Below are 26,093 nucleotides of genomic sequence, written 5' to 3'. Positions count from 1 at the left end.
AGTCAGCCGGCAAGCATGAAGATGAGATATCAGGTGACCCTGCTTCTCCTGGGTGAGGCGTGGTATTTTTTGAAGACAAAACCAAGCAAAACTACTGCGGAATAAATACCTGCAAAGTCAGATCTGAGCGTTGGGCCTCCAATCAAAGAAAGAGACAATTGAGGGGGGAGAGAAGTTATTTGTCAATCAGCAAGGCATTTTTCCACTCTCCCAGGCTGATATTATCCTTGCTCTCTCTCACCCCGTAGTCAATCCATTACCCTATCCTGCATTCACGTTTCTCAGGAGACGAGTAAGACAACTTACCACATTTTGTTGTAATCCACTGTCAAAGGCTTTAGTGTGGTCAATGCAGCAGAAATTTTTTTTTTCCTGGGACTCCCTTGCTTTCTCTGTAGTGCAGCCAAATGTTGGCAATTTGATCTCTAGTTCGTCGTCTTCAAAAACCAGTCTGCACTTCTGGTAATTCTCAGTTCATATACTGCTGAACTCTAGCTTGCAGAATTTTAAGCATATCCTTGCTGGCATATGAAATGAGCACAATTGTTTGGTAATTTGAAAATTCTTTGGCTTTGCCCTTCTTTAGGATTGAGACATAAACTGATATTTTCCAATCCAGTGGCCACTGTTATGTTTTCCAAATTGGCTGGCATATTGAGTGCAGCATCTTAACGGCATCATCATTTAGGATTTTAAATAGCTCAACGGGAATTCTGTTACTTCCACTAAGTTAGCAAAGCTTCTTAAGGCCCACTTCACTTCATTCTCTAGGATGTCTGGCCCTAGATCAGTAACCACACCATCATGGTTCTTCTATATATTCTTGCCACCTCTTCTACTTCTGTTAAGTCCCTACTATTTTTGCCTTTTATCATGCCCATTTTTGCATAAAACATTCCCTTGATAGCTCTAATTTTCTTGAAGAGATCTCTTGTCTTTCCCATTCTATTGTTTTCCTCTATTTCTTTGCTTTGCTCCTTTAAGAAAACCTTCTTATCTCTCCTTGCTATTCTCTGGAATTCTGCATTCATTTGGGTATATCTTTCCCTTTCCCTTTCCTTCTTTCCTCAGCTATTTGTAAAGCCTCATCAGACAGCCACATTGCATTCTTGCTCTTCTTTTTCTTTGGGGTGTTTTTTGTTGGGGCCTCCAGTACAATATAGTGAACCTCTGTCCATACTTCGTTAGGCACTCTATCTACCAGATTTAATCCCTTAAATCTATTCATCACTTTCACTTCATATTCATAAGGAATGTTATTTAGGTCGCATCTATATGGTTCTGATGGTTTTCCCTACTTTCTTCAATTTGTCTGAATTTTGCAACAAGAAGCTCGTGATCTGAGCCTCAGTCAGCCCCAGGTCTTGTTTTAACTGACTGTATAGAGCTTCTTCACCTTTGCTTGCAAAGTTTATAATCAATCTGATTTCAATATTGACCATCTGATAATGTCCATATATAGAATCGCCTTTTGGATTGTTGAAAAAGAGTGTTTGCTATGTATGACCATGGAGTTATCTTGGCAAAACTCTATTAGTCTCTGCCCTGCTTCATTTTGTACCCCAAGGCCAAACTTGCTTGTTATTCCAAATATCTTTTTTTAAAGTAATTTTTAAAATAATTTTTTTATTAATTTATTTTTAATTTTCAACAAAGGTCCATATAGTCAAAGCTATGATTTTTGCAGTAGCTATATATGGTTGTGAGAACTGGACTATAAGGAAAGCTGAACCCCACAGAATCAACACTTTCAAATTATGGTGCTAGGGAAGACTTTTGAAAGTCCCTTGGACAGCAAGGAGATCAAATCAGTCAATACTTAAAGAAAATAATTCAGACTATTCTGAAGGTCAAATACTGAAGCTTGAAGCTTAAATACTTTGGCCACATAATGAGAAGATGGGACTCATTGGAAAAGACCTTGATATTGGGAAAGATTGAAGGGAAAAGGAGAAAGGGACAGCAGAGGATGAGATGGATAGATAGTGTCATGGAAGTAATGAACATGAGCTTGGACAGATTTCAGGAGATAGTAGAGGATAGAAGGGCCTAGTGTACTATGGTCCATGGGGTCATGAAGAGTCAGATTCAACCAACAACTGAACAACAATGACATAACTAAGGAATCCTCATTATAACATATTGGATGAGTGGTTTTCCAGCCTCTGCTTGAACACTTCCAAGGAGGGGACATCCCCACCCTGTCCCTCTTTACTGGGAGCAGCCCATTCTGGTTTTGGATTCTTTGGATATCAGTTAAGGAATTTTTCCTGACATCAAGTCTAAATCTGATTTATGGCAGCTTCCACTCTTCATTGCTTCTGGTTCTTCCTTGGGACCAAACAAGGCAGGTCTAATCCCTTTTCTGCTTGGCAACCCTTCCCATACTTGAAGATAATCTTTTCTTCAGGCTAAATATCCTCAGTTCCTTCAACTAATTCAGTCTTCAAAAATGGACTGGGGACACTTCAGATAAATGACTCATTCATGGTCACGTAGTCAGCATGTGCCTGAGATTGGATTTGAACCCAGACATTGGGTACTTTCCCCTCCCCTTCATTTCCAGTTCCCTTTTATGTGTTATCTTCCTCCGTGAAAATATAAGCTCCTTGAGGGAAGGCACTGTCTTTTCTTTTTGCTGCAATACCCCAACTATCCCCAGTACTTAACACAGTACCCAGTGCATAGCAAGCACTTTTAAAATGCTTGTTGACTGACTGGATGCTTTAATTTGACGAAAGTATCTAGAACTTATAAGTCTACTTGGACTTCTTTTGACAAGATTTTAATATAGCTTTGGAAGAAAAGTGTGAATGAAAAAAAGTGTGACATCCAGAAAAAGAACTATGGAGTCTGAATGCAGATCAAAGCATACTCTTTGCTCTCTGTTGTTGTGACTGTTCTTTCTTGTGGTTTCTCCCATTGGTTCTAATTCTTCTTTACAACATGACTAATGTGAAAATATGTTTAATATGAACTTATATGTAGAGCCTATATCAGATTGCACACTGTCTTAGAGAGGGAGGAGTGAAAAGGGGAGGAGAAATTGAGAACTTAAAATCTTATGGAAGTGAATGTTGAAAACTAAATAATAATTTTTAAACTGTGAGATTCATAAATAAAAATTACCTTTATGCAAGTTTTAATATCCTAGTCTTTGTATTGACTTGCCTATGACAAGCATTTTTTCTTCATAGCAATGATTCACAGTTCATTTTTTTACTGTTCTTGGCTATTCTTCCATTTCAAGAAAGCTCTGCCATACTCCACCTGAATCAATTATAACTTCTCCAGCTGCCAGGTCCATCTGAAAGCTTTAGCTAATTTTATAAGGATTATTTAGGATGTTTTGCAGCAAGTATTTACATAAGTACTTGTAGTGTAAGTATTTATATAGCATAAGTATTTATAAATGTAATGTAAGTTTTAATATAAGTACTTGTCTAGCTCATTAGAATGGAAGCTTCTTGTGTATATGGATTATTTCATTCTTTGATTCTGTCTCCTCAGAAACTTAACAGAGTGCCAGGCACAATAGTAATCACTTAGTAAATGCTTAGGAGCCGCTAGGTGGCACCATAGTGCATAGAGTGCTGGGCCTGCAGTCAGAAAGACTCATCTTTTTGAGTTCAAATTGGGGCCTGAGACACTTACTAACTGGGTGACCCTGAGTAAGTCACTTAACCCTACTTGCCTCAGTTTCCTCATCTGTAAAATGAGCTGGAGAAGGAAATGCAAACTACTCCATTATCTCTGTCAAGACAACCCCAAATGGGGTCAGGAAGAGTTGGACAAGACTGAAAAAACGATTCAACAATAAAATGGCTTACTGATGACTAACTGGACTCCTCACTTATGTTTCTCATCTTCAGGCAGAGGCTGAAGGACCATTTGTCAGGTATGTTATAGTGGAAGAATCTTTTCAGCTGTGATCCTACTGTGGAGTTGTCCAGCTACTGTCCCTTCTCATTTCTCCTTAACTATCAACTATCTTGGAAAAGGTATACTTGAGGCCTCCACTTCCTCATCAGTACTTTGTAATGTGTCTTCCATCCACACCCCATTTCTGAAACTACTCTTTCAAAAGTCATCAATGACTATGACTGATAAGCTTCTCTGGTGTGGAATGTTAATCAAGGAAAATTCAGCCACATTCACCACCAACAGGTCTAATCAAGACTTTGGCAGGCAAAGGATGTACCTAGCACAAATATGTTTTTCATCTTCCATATAGTTTACCCCTTGGACCCAGAATCTCTGATCTCCTGAATTCTGGGATACATAGTATGATAGATGGATGTACAGGCATCCTTTAGGCCAAACTGACACTAGAGGTGAATATGGGCTGGGCCTTTTTATACAATAAACAGCACAAGTCAGCAGAAAAGCATCAAGGAATCACCCAATAGGGATTAAACACTTCCCCATGACCCAACAGGGTAATTGAGCATTATGACACTTGGATTGTGTAAACACAGGAATCCTTCATTTACATGGTAGGTCAAGGCACATGAACAATCCAAAACCCAGAAATAAAGATAGTCTTTTAACAGATAACAGAGGTAAAGACCTCTCCAAAGTTCACTCTACCACCTTCCCATTCGCCAAATCCTATAGGTTCCCCGCCCCCTCCCCGCAAGTCCTTGGCCTCTCTGCAGTTTTGGATACTATTTGACTATCAGCTCCTGGATATTTTCTCCTCTTGGCTTCTCAGACACCACACCATCCCAGTTCTCTTATTCTTCAATTTTTTTTTCTTGATCATAATTCTTTTGAGTGTTTCACAAAGTTCTGTTCTTTGGCTTCTTCACTATATGTGCTCTCTCTAGGAAACCTCATTTACCCCAAACCTGTGCTTCAGACTATCACCTGTACACTTATGATATCCAAATCAATCTCTCTAATCCTGCCCCTTGACCTATATTTCCAGTGGTTTGAATGACTTGGGTATCCTCCCAGTATCTCAAACTCATCATTGACAAAATTAAGCTTATTATCTTTTCTTCCAAACCTATAATTAATTGAAATTTAGGGGAGGACATAGAAGGAACTGTAGAATCCATCCAATAGGAATAAACAATGTGATACAGTAGAAAGTGTTGGATTTGAAGTCAATGGACCTGAGTTCAAACCTCAGCCCTGTTACTTGCTACCTGCGTGACACTGAGCAAGGTTCTAGACCATTAACAGCAAATACCATACCTGGATTTTAGTAAGCCCTTTGAGACAGGGTGGTGTAGCAGATGGAATGCTGCTCTTCAAGTCAAGACCTGGGTTCAAGTCTTCTGACACATACTGGCTGTGCCTCACTTGAACTCAATTCACTCACATCACCCCATGATGTCATTAGTCCCTTCAAACACAAAGGATGAACGACTTGGCCGTGTGACCAAGGTAAGTAACTTAACATCTCAGTGCTTCAGGCTAATTCTAGAAGAAAGAAAATTGCTAATCTACATCTGTAGAGGGAATTTTTTACACAGAGAGTACCTTGTACCAAATCACAGGTATGCAGGTCCTCCCCCTTCCTGTTATAATAGAATCTAAGATTTAGAGTTGGAAGAAAGATTGTGCTTCAGTCAGCTAGAACAGACTGAGTCACTAGTTAAATTTTCAGTGTGTGCATTTACACTTCAGAAATTAACAGCAAGGCCTGATATATCTTATTGTTTTGCTGATTGTCTAAACTTAAGTGAGAGAGAAAACGTCAACGATGCAGATTAAACTTAAAAGTGTATCGATGCAGATTAAACTTAAAAGTGTATCGTGTGTAATCTTTTGTCTTTCAGAGAATCAAGTGTTAAACATTTACAGCATGGAAGAAAATTTAGAAATTAGCGAATCCAAATCTTATTTTACAGATAGCAAAACTGAAGCCTAGAAGGTGGTAACTTATTTGCTCAAGGTCACAGGCAAGATCTGAGCCTAAACCCTTTTCATCTGTCCCTTCCACTGTAGCCTTGTGGATAATCAATCCACAAGCATTTATTGGCTGTGTCAACCTCAGAGGTTACAAAGACATAAATGAAAGAGTCCCCACCCTCAAGTTTATATTCTTTAAGGGGAGGCCATATGTATACATAAAAGCATATAAATAATTTTTAAAAATAAAATGGATCTGCAATCCCATAAATCTAGAAATTCTCTCCAACACTGCCCATATTATGTGACTCTTTTAACGTGTTCCCTTTAGTCCTTTACAAGAGAGTCCACTTATTTCAGGGATACCAAGTGGAGCACTGGCTCCACCTGTTATCCTTTGTCCATCTTCTGTTTCCATCATATAATTCTTTGAGGTCTTTTACTCCTTGGAGTTTCTCTTTGGTTATGCTTCAGCCTACTCTCATCCACCTGGCCTCTTCATCACCTTTTGCATTATATTCACTTTTAATCCTACAGTCCATTGTATTCATCTCATTGCCCTGCAGTAACATTAGAAGAATGTTGGTATAATAAAAAAATACAAAAAAACCCAGGTCTTTGCTTGCCTTGCAACGGTACATACAAGTGAACATTGTAATTTGACAACAGACATTCTTGATCTAGCCACTTGATCTTTTCGGTTAAGGTAAAAGCCAATGTTTTGAGTTACTATTAATTTTCCACTAGGCTTAGAATATTTGCAATATTTTGAGGTTGAGAACAAAGCCATCTACCAAGAGCACCCTCTAGAGGAACTCAGTATCCAGAGAATTCCTCTTCAACGTGGGACTTTCTGCTGCACCTCCTCCACCCACCGCAGTGGCAAACAAGCATTGTTGAACAGTTGTATCTTTCAGGGAATTTTGAAATTCTCTTATTGAAAAAGAGCTTATAAGGCAATGTTTTGATATTTTTACACTACTGTATCCATTTGAATATAGTGATCCTGTAATTCAGTTAATTGTGAAATGGTAAAGATATGGTGTATTGATTATTGCTTGCAACAGACTATTCATCTTTACTTTTCCCTCAGTAAGAATGCCCTTGATTCATGTACAGAAAACACAAGTTGTTTTGTATAGCTGGCAGAGTAGGGATATAGGCCAGTAGGTATTAATGTCCTCTTTATTGGGCTTAAGTTTTTTTCCCAGGACTCTGGTATCTGTACCCACACCTTTAGATACTTTGTATCCCTCCATACCCTCAAAACCTGTCACAGGTCTCCTCTTTATACCTTTCATCCAATCCAGCTGCCTTTCGCCATTTATTCTTTTTCATACTCTACCTCCCCTACAAGCACAACTGGGGCCAGGGCTAGGACTCTAATGTTCAATCAGTGTGATTTCCTAATAAATCTTTTGCATTGGACAAAGGCAAAAAGTCCTTCCATTTTACATAATATATTCAAAATAGAATGTCTAAATTCCAGAAGTTTCATGATGGAAAATGCTATAAAGAACTATAGTCTGAACGTAGATCAAAGCATACTGTTTTCTCTTGACACACTTCATACTTGATTCCTTCCTAAAGCACCTAGTAGAAATCAGGAAAGGTCTTATTATATAGAGGAAGTTTCAGCTAAGCTTTGAAACTAGAGATTCAAAAAATCAAGGGGGAGGAGTGTGAGAAAAGCATATGAAAATGCATAGAAGTAGGAGATGGCATGTTGTATGGTCAGAGAACAAGAAAGCTAATCTGGCTGGATCATAGTGGCAAGTTTTAAGGCTAAAATCAGATTATAAAGGAATTTCAATGCTACTGCAGTTTGTATTTGACCCTAGAATTAATAGGGAGAGCAAGGAATGACATACCTGTGCCTTAGTAACATCACTCTGGTAGGTTAAGTAGCTTGCCTACAATTAGATGGTCTTTGTGCATGGAGGATAGATTAAAAATGGGTGGGGGAGGGGAGGCACCATACCAGATGTCTAAAAGAACCTTCCAGATCTAGATCCATGATCCAATAATCCTACTGTAATGGTGCAGCAAAGATATATAATTTATTTTAAGAGTTGGCAACTGATTGGTTATAGGAAAGTGAGGTTGACCTCCCCCCAGGCTCTGAATCCTAGGTGATCTGAATTCTGTAAGAGTAAGTGCTACACCTGGGTTAAGAAAAATTCAACTTCAAAGTTCTGGACCAAAGGACAAATGTTATGGAAAAGATTTGGGCATCTTATCAACCTACAAAACTCAATATAAACCAATTATATGAATGCAACAGGAGGGGGAAAAAAAGCCACCATACAACCTTAGTTAACATTAAACAGTGCCAGGCACCATGCTAAACACTTTACAAATATGATCTCACTTGATCCTCACAGCAACCTTGGGAGGTAGGTGCTATTATTACTCCCATTTTATAAATGAAGAAACTGAGGCAAACAGAGGTTAAATGACTTGCCCAGTGTCACATAGCTAGCAAGTATCTGAGGCCACATTTGAACTCGGGTCTTCCTAGCTCCAGGCCCAGCACTCTAATCCACTGCACTGGTGGCAACCTAGCAAGCTTTGTGCTGCTAGTCACACCAAATCTAGTATATAATGTTCAGTTTGTGGTACTCCATTGTATTTGGACCAAGAGGATGAAATACATGAAGATCATGTTATATGGCACAGGCAACTTAATGACTATATAGTGTCAGGATGACCCAAATTTGAATTCTACCCCAAGATACCCAGAGCAAATCATTTAACTTCTCTTGCCTCAGTTTCCTCTCTGTAACATGGAATAACAACAGCAACTACCTTACCGGGTTGTTGTGAGGATCAAAATAAGATAATAAATCAAAAAGCTCTTTGCAGACCTGAAAGTGCTGCATAAATGCTAGATATTACCTAATGAATGGTTGAAGCAACTAGGAATGTTTAATCTGAAAGAGACATAGGGGAGACCCAAGACAGGTCTTTAAATATTTGAAGGGCTTTGATTCGATTATACTTGCTTTTTAGATTGCTTTATTTAAGAGTTGGGAGATGAAAGAGATGCAGAACTAACAAACAACAAACTTCCCAACTTCCCTCCCACCCATTCCCCTCAAAAAATCTGTTTATGAATCTCTGAAATATTGATCCCATCCTTCCCTGTCCCTAAATACTCCCAGGATATAGAGAGCTCAATCGTCTAGCTCCTAGACCTTAAAACAATTATTTGTTGGGTTCTTCATCTCTAGTCTCTCACCTCCTCCACCCAAGGATCGGCTAAGCCCTTCAGCTTGAATGCATGGTAGAGCCCAGAGGGGTAACAGGGAGAGAGGAAAATGCATCCCCCTCTGTGAAAGGAGCTGGGGAATAGAGAGTGGTGAAATGAGGGCCCCCATAACTGGGATGACTGAATGGAGGGCCTGGAGCTAGGGGGAAAGGCATAGGTGCCCCAGGGAAGGAGCCAGCTGCCTCAAAATCTTCTCGGGGCGAGTTGCTATTGCTACGCTTCCCCTTCTGACGCCGGTTACAGAACCAAACTCGGACAACCTAGAAATAGGAAGAGAGAATAAGTAAGAGAGAGAAAGAGAAAACTGTTGAGTAAGAGACGTGCTTATGCAATGGATGATTGGGGAAAAGAGGACAAGTCTGAAGACAATTGAAGGAAGGATGAAATACCTTGGGGATACTGGTTAGGCCTGTGGGTGACCCCTCTTCACCCTTTCCTTCAGTGAAGAATGGGGATCTTGAGAGAAGGGCCGGGCTTAAGGCAGAGATAGCTCAGTGATCATAGAAGGAAATAGCTATTCCTCAGAGGAAAGAAGTTATGGAAGCATTACAGCATGTCCTGTGTCTCTATTATTGCCTCAAATTCATCACGTACATTATGTATTGTCATCACCTCATCATTTCTTTTACCACCCCTTAAATGCAGCCTCTGGACTTCCCTATTTATGTCAGTAGAATTATGATGGTCCTAAATTCAAGCCATCATCTTATATTCATCCCTTTCCTTCTATATCCCACCCAAGAGCTGAATAATTCTTCCTTTGTAATTTCTCTCACATACATTCAACTAGGCTGCCATTACCTTGTTATTTTTACCCCAGAGAGCCCACTTTCCTACCTCCTGTGTCTACTATCTTTCTCTAATCCCCATCATGAAACCAGGATAATCTTCCTCCAAACATTCCTTTTACCCATAATGTCATGCCTTTCATCGACAATAACTCCTTATTTTGTACTGCTTGCCTTCATCTACTGCAGAAACATTGCATGCCTCCGTGACTTTGTCCTATTTGCCTTTTTTATCCTTCCTTGTTTATCATCAATCTGTTGAGTCATTTCAGTTGGTTCCGATTCTTACAGACCGGTTTTCTTGGCAAGAGGGTTTTAAGTGACTTGCCTAGGGTCACAGAGCTTTTAAGTATCCAAGGCTGGATTTGAACACAAGTTCAAATGAGATGAGATCTTCCTGATTCCAAGTCCAGTGCTCTATCCACTGGGCCACCTAGCTGCATCATGAATATACCCAACCTTTTTTTTAAGAGCCCACTTTAAAAACAAAATAAATAAATAAATAAAATAGCCCACTTTAAAATCTCCACTTCCACTATGCAATCTTTCCTGACTTCCCACTCGCGCCCAAACACAACTCATTGTTTTTAACCATAAGACTTAAACACTCAATGCAATCATACTTACATATATTTTTCATTGTTTCATAGGTTTTAGCTTATCTCCTCAACTAGATTCTAAGCCTCTCTCTAAGACTCTCTGTCCATGTATCTGCTCTACCTTCAATCCCTCACTGACCCTATCCCACTACCTGTGGGATACTAATAGTATCCTTACTAATAGTGCCTTAAAATAATCCTGGCAAAGTAAGTGCCTAACAAGTACCTATATTTGGCCGGTTATGGTACTATAGAATGTTAAGAGTTGGAAAGGACCTCAGAACTTGGTTTAATGTCAAGAGCCCTCACTGGACCAGGCATCAGGAGACTGGGTCTGTTTCAGCTCTGCCACTGGGTGAACTGGGACAAGTCAGTCCACTGCTCCAATCCCTCGTTTTCTTCCTTGGTAAGAAGAGGTCAGATTAGCTTGTCCCCAAGGTCCTTTCTACAGCTAGAGATGTATGATTCTTTGGCATAGACTTCAACCTCCTTTCTCTAATATTTCTAGGAGTCATTTGAAGTTGGTCACCTCTAGCTTTCTTCCTTGGGCTACCAGCTACCAAAAGGTAGGAAGGGGTGGCTTTGATTGACAGGCTTCGTAGAGTATCCATGGATTCATTAATGGATGGGTGGCAGTGATGGGAGGTCAGGGTGAAAAGGTTCAGGAAGTCAGAGATGAGGGAAAGAGATGGTAAAGAATCAGTGAAGGAAGAATGGAAAGGCGAGTTCAGAACAAAACCACAAAGGCGGTGGGAATCTCCAGGTTCTTAAGGAAGAGTTAGCAGCACTTACATCTTTCTCAAGTCCCAGCTCCTCAGCAATATTGCTGATCTGCTGAAGTGTGGGCTTGGGGCACTGGAGAAACATGGTTTCCAAGTTTCCCCGAACTCCGTTCTCAATGCTTGTACGCTTCCTCTTTCTGGCTTGTTGGAGGACTGTCTCAGCTTTGCACAGCTGAGGTAAGAAAGGATGGAAAAACAACCAAAAAAAAAAAAGTCAACATAAATTGAGTTTTCTCTTCTGGAAGGATAAATGTTCTGAACAACAAACTTCTACCATAGTGGTAAAAGCAGTAATAACACATGTATTATCAGTAATATCAGTTCACATTGAGTGAGAATAGCAGTCTTATTATTTCCATTTTACAGATAGGAAAGCTGAGGTGACAGACTGAAACTGGGTGTTCGGTGTTAGGGGTATGGATTGGTGGAAATAAAAAGAGAAGGAAACTGGCACACACTGAGTTTAAAAGTACATGGGTAGGGGCAGCTAGATGGCACAGTGAACAGAGCTCTGGCCTTGGAGTCAGGAGGACCTGAGCTCAAAGCCAGCCTCAGACACTTAACACTTACCAGCTGTGTGACCTCGGTTGGGCAAGTCACTTAACCCTGATCACCTCACCAAAAAGCAAAAGTACATGGGTATGGTAGAAAAAATGGTAAACAGATTTGGATTCAGGAGACCTAGGTTCAAAGACTGGTTAGGATACTTACTACAGTGCCTGCAAACAAGTCTCCAAGCCATTATCTTTCTTGTCTGTGAAATGGGGATAATATTGGCACTACCCACTTCACAGGGTTGCTTTGTAAGGAAAGAGCTTTATAAACCTTTAAGCACTATATTAATGAGTTAAAAGAGAAATAAATGATCCACTCTTCTTCAGGCTTATTCCACCTCCACACCCACCCCACCACCCCTCAGTTCTGCCCCTTACCTCCTGAAGGTGGTCATTGTCATCTGCAGCTTCTAGCCACTTCTGTAGCAAAGGCCGGAGCTTACACATGTTCTTGAAGCTGAGCTGCAGTGCCTCAAAGCGACAGATGGTGGTCTGGCTAAAAACCTTGCCTGGAGTTTGGAGAAGGATGAATTGGTGCTGGGGGAGCACTATAATGAAGGTAGGCCTAAGGCCCCCTATTCCCCTCAGGGACTCTGGTATCCAACCTTCTATTTCTACCTTCACTGTAGACCCCAAATCCTTATTTCCCCTACAGTCCCATAACTCCTCCCTGCCCTGTCCCCCCCCCCACCTTTAGGACCCCCAGAATCTAGCTCCCCCCACCTAAGGTAGGGATGGATTCAGGAAGTTCTGTCCCTGGTCACAAATGAGGCAGTGGAGAAAGAAGTCCTCTGGGTGAAATGTATAGAAAAGGACCCACCAAAGAGAGCCCCCAGGGTGATGCCCACATCAGCCTGGGTATAACCCAGAGTGATCCTCTTCCGCTTCAGCTCCTTGGCAAACTGCTCCAGCTCCTCTGGGGAAGGGGTCTCCTGTGGCTGCTGTGGAAGCATGAACAGGGGATTTCAGAAGAACAGAAAAAAAAGACCCAAGCAAATAGGAGATAGCACTCACCCCAGATCTGAAACTGATGGGGAAAACCCCTTTCTTTAATCACCTATATGCATTCACTCAACACTTATTAAATGCCTATTATGTAAAAAACACCTGGGTTAATGTGCCATCTGTCACCAAATGCTGCTTATTCATTCATTTCATATCATTTTATTAATAACCATGTATTATTGGGGGCAGGAAGATCAAATAACACAGTCTGTCCTTAAGGAATACAACCTAAGGGAAGAGCAATATACAGATAAAACCACAACACAAAGCAGGATTTGTTTAAGTGCCAAGAGTGCTTACTGAATACTTTGGAAGTTCAGAGGATGAAGACTATTTTTCCCTATCTTGGAAGTGGGCAAGAAAACCAGGGAAAGGTTTGAAAGATCACAGAATCACAGATTTAGAGCTGAGAGGAACCTTAGAAATCATCTAGGCCGAGTCCCCTCATTTTACAAACAAGGCCCAGAGGTGTGAGGGGACCCTCACGAAGTTAGCCTCCGGAGGTGAGATCCAACCCAGGCCCTCTGACTCCAAATCCAGCACCACACTCTCTGCTGTACCAGTTTGCTTTTTCTCCATCCATTCAACATTTAAACATGGGGGAGAAAATTCCAGGCAGAAGAGGAAAAAAAGGTTCAAACAAAAGCATGGAGATGAAAAAGAACAGGGACCATTTTAGAACAGAAAATAGTCCAGTTTAGCTGGAATGGAGTAAGAGTGAGGCTGGAAAGGCAGGTTAGAGCCAGATACACGGGACGGGAACAAGGAAGATTTGTTCAAGGAGATTGGAGTTGAGAAGATCAGGCAACAGTCTATTGCAACAGTCCAGATGAAAGCTAAATAGGGTCTATCCTTGGGCCCTAATAGCAGAAATAGAAAGAATAATTCCAGACATGGTACCTGGATGTAAAGAAGTGAAAGAGAGGGAATAGCAGGACGATTAACACAACTTGGGAAGTCATATAAAGAAGAATAGTCTAGGGATAGGAAAAAAAGGATATGATCTATTTTTGACATGCAGCAATTCAAAGCACCAGAGGGAACATGGGGGGGGGGGGGGAGAAGAAATGTCCCATAGGCAATTAGATATTACAGCAAAGTTGAGATGTGAGAACACGTGAGAGAATGAAAATGTTTGAAGTCACCCAGGTGACAGTTGAAAAGCTGGGAGTAGACCAGAATTTCTTTATATTTCAGGCAGACAGAGGCTAAGTAAGGTCGCTCAGAAAATAAACTTGTCTGGTCTTCCTGACTCAGGTGCCTGGCGCTCCACTACTGCCACCTAGCTGCCAGGTTGAGTTCAATTTCAACAAATATTTATTAAGGTATTGTACTGAGGATACAAGACAAAAACAAAGCTTATTAAGAAGGATGAGGAGGAAAGTTGGGCATTCTAGAAGTTATTGATGACTGGAGAATTTTATTTCAATAGAATGATGAGAAAACAGCTTGTTGGGGTGGAACGGCCAGCATGCAATGTGTTTTAGTGAAGAGCCTTGGTGTAGATAGTGAACATATGAAACACTGTTCATAGGCAAGAAGAGATCTGATAGCTTTGTAGGTAGAAAGGAAGAAGCAAGTGCAAAGGTGGAGATTGAAAATGCCAGAGGGAATGACCCTAGAAATATGTGAGATAATAATCAAGTACTAAGGGGTGTCAGCCATGGGGAAGAGATCTCCTTCCTTGTCCTCTAAGACAGCAAGGATAGGATGAGTAATGAGAAAGGAATCTGAACATAGGGAAGAGTGACCAAGATGAAACTTTTCAGCCAAGTTGCAATAAAATCATTACCTGTTATGTATGCATTACATATGCAACATATAATAATAATGACTACAATAACTGGTTCCAAGTCTTCATCCTTCTACAACCGATCTTGCATGCTGAGGCCAGAATAATTTTCCTAAAACAGCATTCTAATCATTACTACTTTACATACATACATACATCCCTCCTCACCCACTTTCTATATGTAACACCAAGTCCTTGGCTGGGCATTTTTAAGATTTTCCACAATCCTACCTACCTACCCAACAACATTTCCCACCACTCCAGTAAGACATCCCTCTTTTATACACCTCACATTAACTCCTCCTTTGATATCTTGCTCAGGCTATTTCAGCAAGGATGCCCCAACCCTCCCCCATCCAAATCTTTGGTAAAGCCTAGCTCAGCTCTAACCTAACTCCATAAAACCCTCTCCATCTTCCTTCTTTCCAAAATCCTTTGAGGGTACAAAATAGTCCTATAAGGTTGACTTTATTGTTTTCATTAAATGACTAGACTTGGTCTCTCCAACTAGATAGCAGATACCTTGAGAACAGGGAATGTCCTTTGTATTCTCTGTCCAGTCTCCTCTCTACCCCCACTCCACCACCCAAGTGAGCACTTTCCTTCTTCCCTGACTTCTTCATCTAGAAGTCAGTTCATCATTCACAGTTCCTGTCAAAATAATCCAGTCGGCTCTCATCAGGTTACTCCATTGTTCCAAAGCCCTCAAAGACTCCCCTATTGTCCATTCAATGCAATATACATTCCTAATCCTGGCACTCAAGGACCCTCACTCCTAACTTCAGCCTGTAGTCTCATCCCCCCTCCCCTTACATTCCAGCCAAACTGGAATACTTAAGTTGTCTCTTAGTTTCCTGCATATCTGGAATGAATTCACCCAAACTCCTTCTGCCTTAAGAAATTCTTCCCTTCCTTCAAGACCTAACTAGTCCCCACCAAGTAAGTCCCACCTTCTCTATTATGCACTTCCTGTTCCCTTTTAAAATTTCTCACAGCACTTTATCTGAACTTAATATTTATGTCTTTCATTTCATATCCATCCTGGTCTCACCTACCAATGGAGGTAACTGTATGCTTGAGGTCACATCTTATGCTTAATTCCATCCTCCTATTTCCAAGAGCTTAGCTCAGTAGGATCTCACACATGTTTGTTCAACATTTGCAGCCCCCCCCAAGTTGAGGGAACCCATAGTTGGTGAATCCATGAATGTTTGGATTACATATTTCATACAATCCTAAGAGCTGTTAAGTGACTTTAGAAATAATTTATTTCAAAGCACTTGTTTTACAGATAAGGAAACTGATACCCAGAAGTTAAACAATTTGCAGACAGTGATGAGGGCAGAGCTAGTCATTACCTCCCAGAAACAAAAGGCCCCCACAGCCACTCAACTACATTTTATATCCAGCGACAAACTCTCCCCAAAACTAGCATCCACACCAACCTCAGAGATCTAGGTTCTCCACCCAAAATAAGATATGGGACAGTCCCACCCACCATTTCCAGGGAACAATACCTTAGGAGAATGGGTGCTCTATCAATCTGACCAGATAAAATGGCTAAGCCCGAGGCCGCAAACTGCGATACACCACCACCCAACCCAGTCTCTGCAGTAGACTGCAAAGGGAAGTGAGAGGGAAGAAGGGATAGGGGATAAGGTAGGGTGGTAGGAGAAATGCACAATTATTTGGGTACAAACTAAAAAAGGGCCATAGAACATCCGGATGGACCCACAAAGTGACAGAAACAGCCTAATCAAAGAGTACACAGGCATCAGGATCCCTCCAGCAATCCAGCACTCATCCTTCTTCCTCCCCGCCTCTAGCTTCAGGCATCTTGTCCCAAGTTTCCTTCAGTCCCTTCTAGTCTAGAGGGCCTTCTAGTCCCTCTAAAGACCTTGGAATCTTATTCTACCTCCCCACTTCCCAGCTGAGTAATTTTCAGGGCCCCCCATGTCCGCGCCCGGAGCTCCTTTTCCAGATGCCAGAAGATGGTGGGTTCCTTTCTGGCCTTTTGAGCTCAGGTGTCCCCGATCTCCTCCTGCCCAGACTTTACCCAGATAGCTAAACTCCTAGCCTTTCCATTCCCTCGGGGATCTCTGCATCCTACCTTTCCTCATCACCAGTCTCACCTCGTCTCCACTCTCCACCGGCTCAATCTTGGTGACTCGACCAGTGGCGCGGGGCTCTGGGGAGCTGCCTTCGGAAGGGCTCTCTACCCCGGGTCCTGCATCGCCGTCGGGGACTGCGATCTCCTGAGCAGGCTGAGCCATCACTCCCACATTGGGCTGAGGTTCACAGTAGACGCCCCCTCCCCACATATCGTACAAGGGGTGGTACGGGGCCATTCCCCACCCGTCGGGTCCCGGCCCTGTTCCAGCCCCACCCGGTGGGCCTTGAAAGCCGGGCCAATTCCACGTAGGCTCTGACCCTCCGGCCCCGCCACCGCCCGGGGGTGGCGAGAAATATTCAGGAGCCAGGTGTCCGGCCATGCGGAAGCAGGGCACCCCGACCCGGGGTTTTAAGGACTGAGAGCAAAGGGGACAATCCAACCCCTCCCTCCACAATCCCTCCCACCCCGGCCTTGACCTCTGGCCCCGCCCTTGCCCCCGCCCCAGGTAGGGGGAGGGGGAGAAACTGAGGCAGGAGCAGAGTCAGACTCTTAAGGTCACCTACACAGCTCAGTTGCCTTCCTATTCATTCATTAGGGTCTCCCAATAGATTTTCTTCGTGTTTCTCTTCTTCTAGACCAATATTTCCTCTGAACTGTATCTTGTCCCCTTCCCACCCCACACAGTTGTTTCTCTTCTTCAGAGATGCGGTCAAAAAGTCAGACTTCGTTTCCCCTGTAACTGCATCCTTCATTCAGGGACCCAGGTTCCCCTATTAACTGACTACCTCTCGGGTACCCAGGCAAGTAGGTATCTTCTAGTTAATTCATGGATTAAATGTCTACCTGCTCCCTAGCCATGGGACTGCCCTCCCCCAAGTGTCACCTTCTCTCAGTACCCTAGATGTCACTCCATTCCTCTCACCCCCAATCCTCTACTCTGGAACAGAGCATGGGCATCAGCTTCTCTGGGGCTCACAGATCCTCATCCAATTCCCCTCAGATACCCAGCCAAATGCGTCCCAGTCTGCTCTTCCCCCTCAGGGACCCAAATGTCTGACACCCCACCCCAGTTCCGCCTTCTTTACCTCTCTTGTCCAGATATCCAGCCCCAGGCTATTGGGGGGGGGGAGGGAATCTCCGGAGTCAGGTTCAAAGGGGCTGGCTGGGGAAGGGGTGGGGGAAGGGAGGACAATAGCTTTGGCTGGACAATCCCGATCCCCTGAGGAGGCAGCTCTAACCCTAAACAAGTGCTCAGCCCTTCAATGAGTCCTGATGGCTCCCCTGGGGCCAGCTTCCTGCCCCCCAGCTTCCACTACCCCCATACCCTGAATCTCCCTCCAGGACACAGACACAATTGTCCAGCTCTCTCCCACTTCTCTGCCTTTTCTCCCCACCCCCCAGATACCCAAGGGTCCAAGCCCTCTCCTCTTCAATGTTCTTTTTGCCCTTTCTCTCCACCTCTTCCATTTCAGAGAGCCCAAAGTCCTCCTTTTGTTTCTTATTCTTTTTCCTTTAAAAGGACATCATTAGCTGTTAGGTCAGTTTAATATTCTTCTACTCCAGGGACAAGCTGATTTGTTTTTTTGTTTGCTTGCCAGGTAATTAAGAAGTTCAGGGGCCAGGGATATAGGAGGCTTCATCTTTCCATAAGGGGCTCTGGCTTCTTTCATCTATGCACGTCAGACTCCTCTTTCATGAAATTTCACCTAAGGTTCTTGATGTGCTTTGGAGGTGATAGCTTCTGCTGAAGCTCAAAAGGAAAAGTTGACATTTTTAATCAATGGAAAGTAACCTCCCTCCCTCTTGAAATATTCCACCAGATAGAATCCACACTTAGAATGTAATTCCTTTGGCACAAGCCTGGGTTAACTCCTCAAGGAGAGCTCACACATTATTAAATCATTATGGGTCATTTACACTTTTGTGCGAATGAGTTTTGGGCCCAGAGAAGAAAAAATGGGGGAGGGGGACTACAAATTGTCAAATTGAGGACAATTAACTTCAAAATTCAAATTTTCAAGTGAAATGCTTATTATCTATCATAGACAAGACACTAATTTTTTTTTTTTTTGCTGAGGAGGGGCCTGCTTTTTTCCACTAAAGCCCTGTACTGTTGGTCAGACTCCAGCTTGTATCTTGGCTCTTGTATCTGTTTCTCCCTGGGTGTTGGGGAATACATGAATCTCCAGCACTTGTGTATTTGTGTCTCCCCTGTGTCTGTCTGGGGTTATAGGTTGGCCTGTGGGGACTTCTATTGCCTAGAGGGTATCAGAGTCTCCTGTCAGTGTCTTCATGTTTGTCTCTGCATTTGTTTCTGGGTACTTGTAAAGGTCTCTTATGTGTCCCTTCATGGTGCATAAGCTCATGAATATCTCTGGATGTGAGCCACCTGGGTCCCTGGTTTGTATACAGACAGGTATTTCCCTGGTTATGCAGCCTCCTTTCTCCCCAATATATGTACACACAGCTGGCTGTCTCCTCTGATTACAAACTTATACATACCTGGGTGTGCAGCTCTCTCCCTAAATCTTGTTTTAGTAAAGTGTTTAGCTACTCTTGGGCTGAAGATTGGGATGTAACTTGCCTCTGGAGGTTATTAGGGGAGTTATGAAGATGGAGCCATATTCACCTCACCTTTCCTCTCCTTTATAGGTCTTAGGATGAAAGTATGGAGGAAAGGGGTTAGTGGAAGAATCCTAGCAGGGGAAGGAGCTGGGGCCCCTCCCCAGCCATCCTCACCTCCCTTTCACCCTCAGCCATCTAAACCCCTTTGTCATGCATCAGTCCTGCAGTCTGCAGATCTGTCTTCCAGTAGAGAAGGAAAGGGAAGGGAGGGGGACCCCCATGGGGAGGAGATCAAGTCTCAGTCAAGACCCTTACCTTTATAACAGAAAATATTCAACTCCCTGCCCCTAGAAGTTCACAATAACTGATTACATAATTATGATAGGACTTGGAAGGAATCTTAGAATTTTCACAGATGAAAGAAAATGAGATGGGGTGGGGTGGAGAACCTCTATGCCATGACTTCTAGCCTAGCAGGCTAGGATTCTTTGCCCTATACTACAAATACTCACAGGTGTATTATGCTAAAATCACTTTATGCATAGCTGCATTTGAGCCTCACAAAAAGCATCTTTGGTAACAAGAGCAAGTAGTGCTAGCCTCAGAATAGAGACTAGGAAACTGAAGCACAGAGAGGTTAATTGGCTGGCTCAGTAGTAAGCCAGTAAGTACTTGAGCCAAGGCAAGAAGCCCAGGTCTTCTGACTCTATGTTCACCACATTTCACTATGCTATGTGCTTCTCTGCTCAGAGAGCCCAAGTCCATGATGGACACCTTTGCCTATAGGTCTCTATATCCCTATTCTCCAATATCTCCAGAAGCCACCTCTCTCCCACAAACCCTTCAGCTTTTCAGATGACAACTGATGCCTTCTTAATTCATCACATTACTGTATCTGGAAGAGGGTACATGGGTACCAATATTCATGAGACAGAGCTAGATCCTTGTGTGTGTCCCATTGAGGTCTATACACCATTGAGACCTCTAGAATAATAACTCCCTCCCAAAAAAAATAAAAGTTGAGTGGACCCTCTGTCCACTGTTGGGCAATCTTAAAGGAGGGCATGGACAATGGCCCAAATGGATGGATTGTGATCCAAATCTTTGAAGTTCCCATAGCTAAAGAAAAAGGGAAGTCACCCAGGTCTCTGGACTGTTGAAGAGATATGAAGACAGAGTAACCCTAGGAATACAGTACTCTCAAGAAACACTAAAGTGAAGTCCCAGATGTCCCTTCTCCATAGATCATACCAAACCTGGAGTGGAGAGTCATCCCCCCCAAAGTCTAGGGGGTTCTCCTTGGTAGGGGTTCTGGATCTTTCAGGAGGTATCAGGACATAGGAGGATTTCAATCCACAGAGCTAGAACCCTCAGTCTCTTGCTCCTCTGTTCTGGGATCCCTACAAAAGTTGAAAAGACAAGTCAAACTTGACCTCAGAAATTTCTCTTGCAAGGTTCTATTAAAGTACAAAGTCAGAGCATCCCAACACAGATGATGAAAAAACCATCAAAGTGAAGGTTGGGAAGAGGCAGCAGAGAGATTTCATCTTGCAACTTCTTGAGAGAGAGCACCCTTTCCTCCATCAGGCTTTAGAGTCAACCTCTCAGGGAGAAGAAGCTGACAGATTCATTGTGTGGCAAGGAATGGAAAGGAACAGACACATTGATTTGGGGAAGAATGCCTAGGCTGGTGTACTGTTTGCCCTTCGATCCCACAGACTCCTCAGTCAAAGGGAATGAAACAGTATGAAGTCAGTATGGGGGATGGGAAGGAAACAAGTTGGGGTCAGAACAAGACCAGCTGGGCCAAGGACCAGTGGTGGGGAAATCTGGCTCTACTGACCCTTGAGCTTCTGTCAGTGTGTCTGAAAGGCAAGAGAAAGGAATAAAATTAAGTCAGCCACTATTAGGAGGAACTCCTTAGAACCTTATTATGCTTGCCCATCTCAGATTTGTCTTCCTATGAATTAATCTTCTAACCCAGTAGCACATATCCTTTGACCCACAAGTGCTCCCCTCCCCCCCAATCATCTTACCTCAAAAAAAAATCAGCACTACAGTTATTGTCTAGGGGTTAGAGGAAAAAAGTGATGAGAGATAAGATATTGCTGGGTTAAAAAAAAAACTAAGAAGGAAATGTAATCAGAGAAATCATTCCTCTCCCCCATGCCCTTTCTTTTCTCTCCCCATGAGCTCTCTAGTGAAGAAGGAGGAGGAGGAAGAGGAAGAAGAGGAAGAGAAGGAGGAAGAGGAGGAGAAGACCAAGAACAAGAAATGTATATACTGCCCTGCAAAGTGTTTTACATAAATCATCTTGTTTAGTAAAAGACAATATAATGGAAGAAACAAGAAACTAGGACTTGAGAGACTGGGATCCTATTCCAACTCTGGCATGTCTGGGGCAACAAGTCCCTTTCCCTCTATGGGCCTTGGTTTCTTTTTGCCCTTGATATGAGTTCTCTTCTAGCTCTGCTTCTGACATAATGATTCTCCCCTTCACCTTCCCCTACCTCTCACTAACGTGGCAGAGACGAATGTTGATCTCCTTGGTCCACTTTGGTGGGAGGTAATAGGGAAGAAGGGAAAGATAAGGAGTAAATTAGGAAAGGACATAAAATAACGTGGCATTGTAGAGCCATAGTCTGTCACCCACCCCCAAACCCAGATATCTCCTTCTCTGGGGATCTAGCAGGACCACTCCTGATTAATAATGTCTCCTACTCTCAGCCAAACATAGATGCTTCTTCCTAGCAGGGGAGAGGGGGAAATAGGCAAAAGCAGTCTAAGAATCTTCAGTAAGAAAAAAACCTGGAGAGGGGTGGCAGAAACCCAGGTCAAAGGCTGATGACTGGAAAGCAGAGACAGTTAACCAAACCCACCCCTCAAACATTCTCCTTGGTTTTAAAACCTGTTCTCTTTCTTCTCAATCTCCCCCAGATAAAGACACTTGTAGTTCTCCCAAGCACCAGTACAGAGGCTAGGCATCTCAAAATGATCCAGACTGGAGGGAGTTTAGGCCAGTGTGGCTCTGAAAGGGAAAATGGCTTTGATGGACACTAATCCTTCTCCCACTAGGGCTGAGCCCCTGTGACTTCCTTTCTCCCACCCCTTCACCCCTGCTTCTCACCCCAGGTCCTAGTGAAAGTTCCATTTAGTCCCCGGTATTCCATAAGACAAGCACGTTTGGGTTCTTCTCCAGAGGGGACCTCAACATTCACATAGCTCCGATAAGTTCTATCCCCTTGTGGTTGGACAGATTGAGATTCGTGGGTCCCCTTGCTCATTGGTTTCCCATCCTGAAGCTATGTCAGGGTGATGTCTGGGGGATAGAAACTGAATGCTTGGCATCTTAGAATTGACTTCTTACTTAAGGTCCATGGTGGGTCACATGCACTGATGGAGGAACCATGGAGAGAAAGAAGGCCAGAATCTGTATTTCCTATCATGGCGGATCTTTGACAGCACATATTTAATAAATTGACAATACTAGAAAAGGGAGACTTCAAGTCAGATATCAGATTTTCAATCCCCTAAATCCTTTGCCCTCTGTTCTACTGGACCTCAATGACCAAGGCAAAGCCTGGACCCCTAAACATACAGCTTTGCTGTAGAAGTAATGAATCAATCAGTTACTACCTTGAACTAAACTCTCCCAGAGTCAAAATCTTCCAGATCCAAAGAAGCAAAGATGAGGCAATCAATAAAAAGAGACAGAGACAGAGACAGAGACATGACTTCTGCTCTCTAAGTCAGAGAGCTCCTAGTCTAATGAAGGAGACACAGTTCTTCACCCTTAGGATCTCCTCATCAAAAATGTTAGACAAGACCCAAAAGCAAGAGAGAGAGAAAAAATCAACATGAACAAGCATCCTACAAAAAAAAACATATTATGTGAGCATGGTGCTGAGAGGCCTGGTCAAGGAGAGCCAAGATTGATAGTAAGCAGTGTAAATTTCCTTAAAAGCTGAGTTTTGACCTGTAGGTTGGGGTTTTTTGGGGGGTGATTAGAGAGACTGAGAGCTTCAAAAAGTGGACAGGGGGGCAGCTAGGTGGTGCAGTGGATAGAGCTCTGACCTTGGAGTCAGGAGGACCTGAGTTCAAATCTCATCTCAAACACCTAACACTTACTAAGTGTGTGACCCTGGGCAAGTTGCTTAACCCTGATTGCCTCACCAAAAAGAAAAAAGGGGGGGGGACAGAAAATAATTGCAATAGATTCTGGAACAATTTTTCTTCTGTTCAGTTGTTCATCAGCTACGTAGGAGCCCTAGTCCCTGGAACGTGTTTTCTGTGGTGCCAACACCCCAACCTCAAGATATTTCCTAAAAGGGTGGAGGCAGGTCTGCCCAAAGAGGTCCAGATCTGGGCCTGCTCTCCTCTGGTAATCCCTGACTTCCTCTTACCTCTTTGTCTTGGCTTCTCTCAGGTTGAGCATCTCTAAATTCAAGGACATGAATTCCTGTCCATTATAGCCATACCGCCAGAAACCAGGGCTGCTCTGGTTTCTGTGGAACTCACACATAGCCATGGCCTGGAAGGTGTGAGACCCTGGAATCTCCCCATTCCAGACCCTACCCAGTTAAAACAGAAAACCCATTTAGGGAGTCGCTCCCACCCAATGATTATTTTCCCAGGATTCCCTTAGCTACAGTCCAGGATTGGTATATTGTGGGTTGGGAGCAAAGGTAGGTGTATTTCAAAGATACTGGCTTACTTCACTGGATTGCAAAATATTAAATAATTTTTATTAATAATAGTTGGGGGAGAAGGCCTTTCAGTAGACTGAAAGTTCAATAAGTCAACAATGTGATGTGACTAATAATAATAATAATAGAATAAACTGTGTTCATGGAAGCCCAGTACTTAGACTAGGGAAGGTTAAAGTCCTGCTATATTCTGTGTCCTGATCAGACCACATCTCAGGGCCTCAGTTTCCTTATCTGTAAAATTAAGGAGTTTGGACTAGACAAGCCCTAATGTCCTGTGACAAGCAGCTGTATACAGAGGAGGTCAAAGCAGGGTGGTGATGGTATTAAATCATTCCCTAAGAGAGTCACCTGAATGAATGGTGGATGTTTAGCCAAGAGAAGACCAGACTGAGGGAATGTGGTATTTAAAGTACTGTCACGAGGAAAAGGAATTAGGTCTGTTTGCTTAACCACCAACACTCCCACCCATTCTCCATACCGAGTAATGGGGGGGGGGGAGATTGCTGGGATGGCAATTTCAGCTCCATGTAAGGAAAACTTCTTAACAATCACTTAGGTATGGAGCTCCCCACACTGGAAATCATTATTCAAGGTCAACATATCTACTTGTCAGGGATGATATAGAGATTATTTTTTACATGAATTGGAGTAGATACCCTCTGAAGTTCAACTCTAAGACTTGGGGTCTAATATCTTTTCTGAAGAAAAGAAGTCTGAAGGGTTGGGGGGAGTTATGACATTAAGTCCTGTCCCTTTGGGGACTTTATCTCCATTTCATACATTAATGGGGCTCAGGGTTCATAAAATGATCCATTTAGAGCTAGAAAGGTTACTAAGATTTTAGATCAAGAGCTGGGACCTCACTTGCCATTTGGTCCAACACCACCATTTTACATACCAGAAAGTCATCCAGTCCAACCCCTGATTTTACAGATGAAGAAACTGAGGTGCAGAGAATCTGAAGTGACTCATCCAAGGTCAAGAAAGGTAAGAAATAGCAAAGAGAGAATTTGAATTTGGCTCTCTGATTCTAGAACCTTCCCCACTCCCCAGTGCATCACAAGGCTGAAGTGATCCAAGTGAAAAAAAAAAGGGGGGGGAAGGATCTAGCATGGACTACCATTTCTATTGCCCCAAAACCTTAGCCTTATAATCTTGGAGAAAGCTTCTATCTTCCACTCCTCCACAGCTCACCACCTTTCTGGTTCCCATAATGTTTTTCAGGTTGATAATAAGGCACTGGGCCATGGTCTTCAGGTTTCTATTCAGCCTCTCCCAAGACCAGGGCCCTTGCACCGGGGACCAGGGAGATCAGGGTTCTGTTCTCTGGCCCTCATTGCAGCACCACACAAAGGACTGGCCATCAAGGTACCCCAGCACAGTAAAAGAGATTTGCCCCTGGCTGGGCTGAGACAACCGTGAAGTCATAACGCAGATGGTGAGATGCTGAGGGAGAAACACTGGGGTCAGATCTGTCTAGAGACTGGAGGGGATTCGCCCACCGCGACCCAGAACTAGGAGAAAGGGTATCTTGAAGTGAAATTCGGGCTCAGAATTCCTCCCCAAACCATAACATGGTGTGCATCTGTTATGTGTGTGATACTGAAGTTGGGAAAATGGTATAAATCTTGGCCATAAACTTGTCCTGTACTGCAGCAGGTCAGATTTGCAATCAGACTACGAAGAAATATTTCTACGGGGAACCTTCTAGAGCTCATCCTGTTCACCAGAGACAATCTAGGCCCGGTGCCCGATACCTAAGGGAACACAGCGTGAGGGTGGAAAAGGGGGGAGGGGTGGAAAAGAGAACTGGAGGGGTCTCTGGAATAGCTGAGGGTGGAGCCTTTGAAAATGGCCGGGAGCCAGAGTCCCAGGTCGGAATTGGGGGATGGGGCAGTGCAGTCCGGGCAGACCCAGCCACCTCCAGCTTTCCCGGCACACCCACGGCGCCCCCGCACTCACGAGTCCCCGCGGTCACGGGCAGCGGCGGCTGCACCAGTAACAGTAACAACCAGTAGCTCCAACAATAATAGTAACACCCATAGTAGCGTGG

General features: G+C 43.2%; 1 protein-coding gene and 1 pseudogene across 3 annotated transcripts; both read right to left on the bottom strand.

Moving 5' to 3' along the window:
* Nucleotides 1-7,429: 7,429 nt before the first annotated feature.
* POU5F1 (POU class 5 homeobox 1) lies at nt 7,430-26,091 on the bottom strand. 3 transcript variants are annotated; one of them, XM_020974090.2, is made up of 6 exons: nt 26,003-26,091; nt 20,583-20,731; nt 12,677-12,797; nt 12,235-12,365; nt 11,313-11,474; nt 8,936-9,393 (listed from the first exon to the last, which is right to left on the bottom strand). In XM_020974090.2, exons 4-6 carry the CDS (start codon nt 12,301-12,303, stop codon nt 9,133-9,135), a joined length of 492 nt encoding a protein of 163 aa, XP_020829749.1. In that variant the 5' UTR covers nt 12,304-12,365; nt 12,677-12,797; nt 20,583-20,731; nt 26,003-26,091; the 3' UTR covers nt 8,936-9,132. The 3 variants fall into 3 exon arrangements, with proteins under 3 accessions (XP_020829747.1, XP_020829749.1, XP_020829748.1); XM_020974088.2 differs by lacking the exons at nt 20,583-20,731; nt 26,003-26,091 and adding an exon at nt 16,786-17,189 and having other exon boundaries at nt 7,430-9,393; XM_020974089.2 differs by lacking the exon at nt 20,583-20,731 and having other exon boundaries at nt 26,003-26,090.
* Nucleotides 21,221-25,589, bottom strand: LOC144457673 (patr class I histocompatibility antigen, B-1 alpha chain-like; annotated as a pseudogene).
* Nucleotides 26,092-26,093: the final 2 nt, after the last annotated feature.

Source organism: Phascolarctos cinereus, unplaced genomic scaffold, assembly GCF_003287225.1.
Source record: "Phascolarctos cinereus isolate Bilbo 61053 unplaced genomic scaffold, phaCin_HiC Scaffold_5;HRSCAF=322, whole genome shotgun sequence".
Taxonomy (NCBI): Eukaryota; Metazoa; Chordata; class Mammalia; order Diprotodontia; family Phascolarctidae; genus Phascolarctos; species Phascolarctos cinereus.
This window is presented reverse-complemented; position numbering and strand designations above follow the sequence as displayed.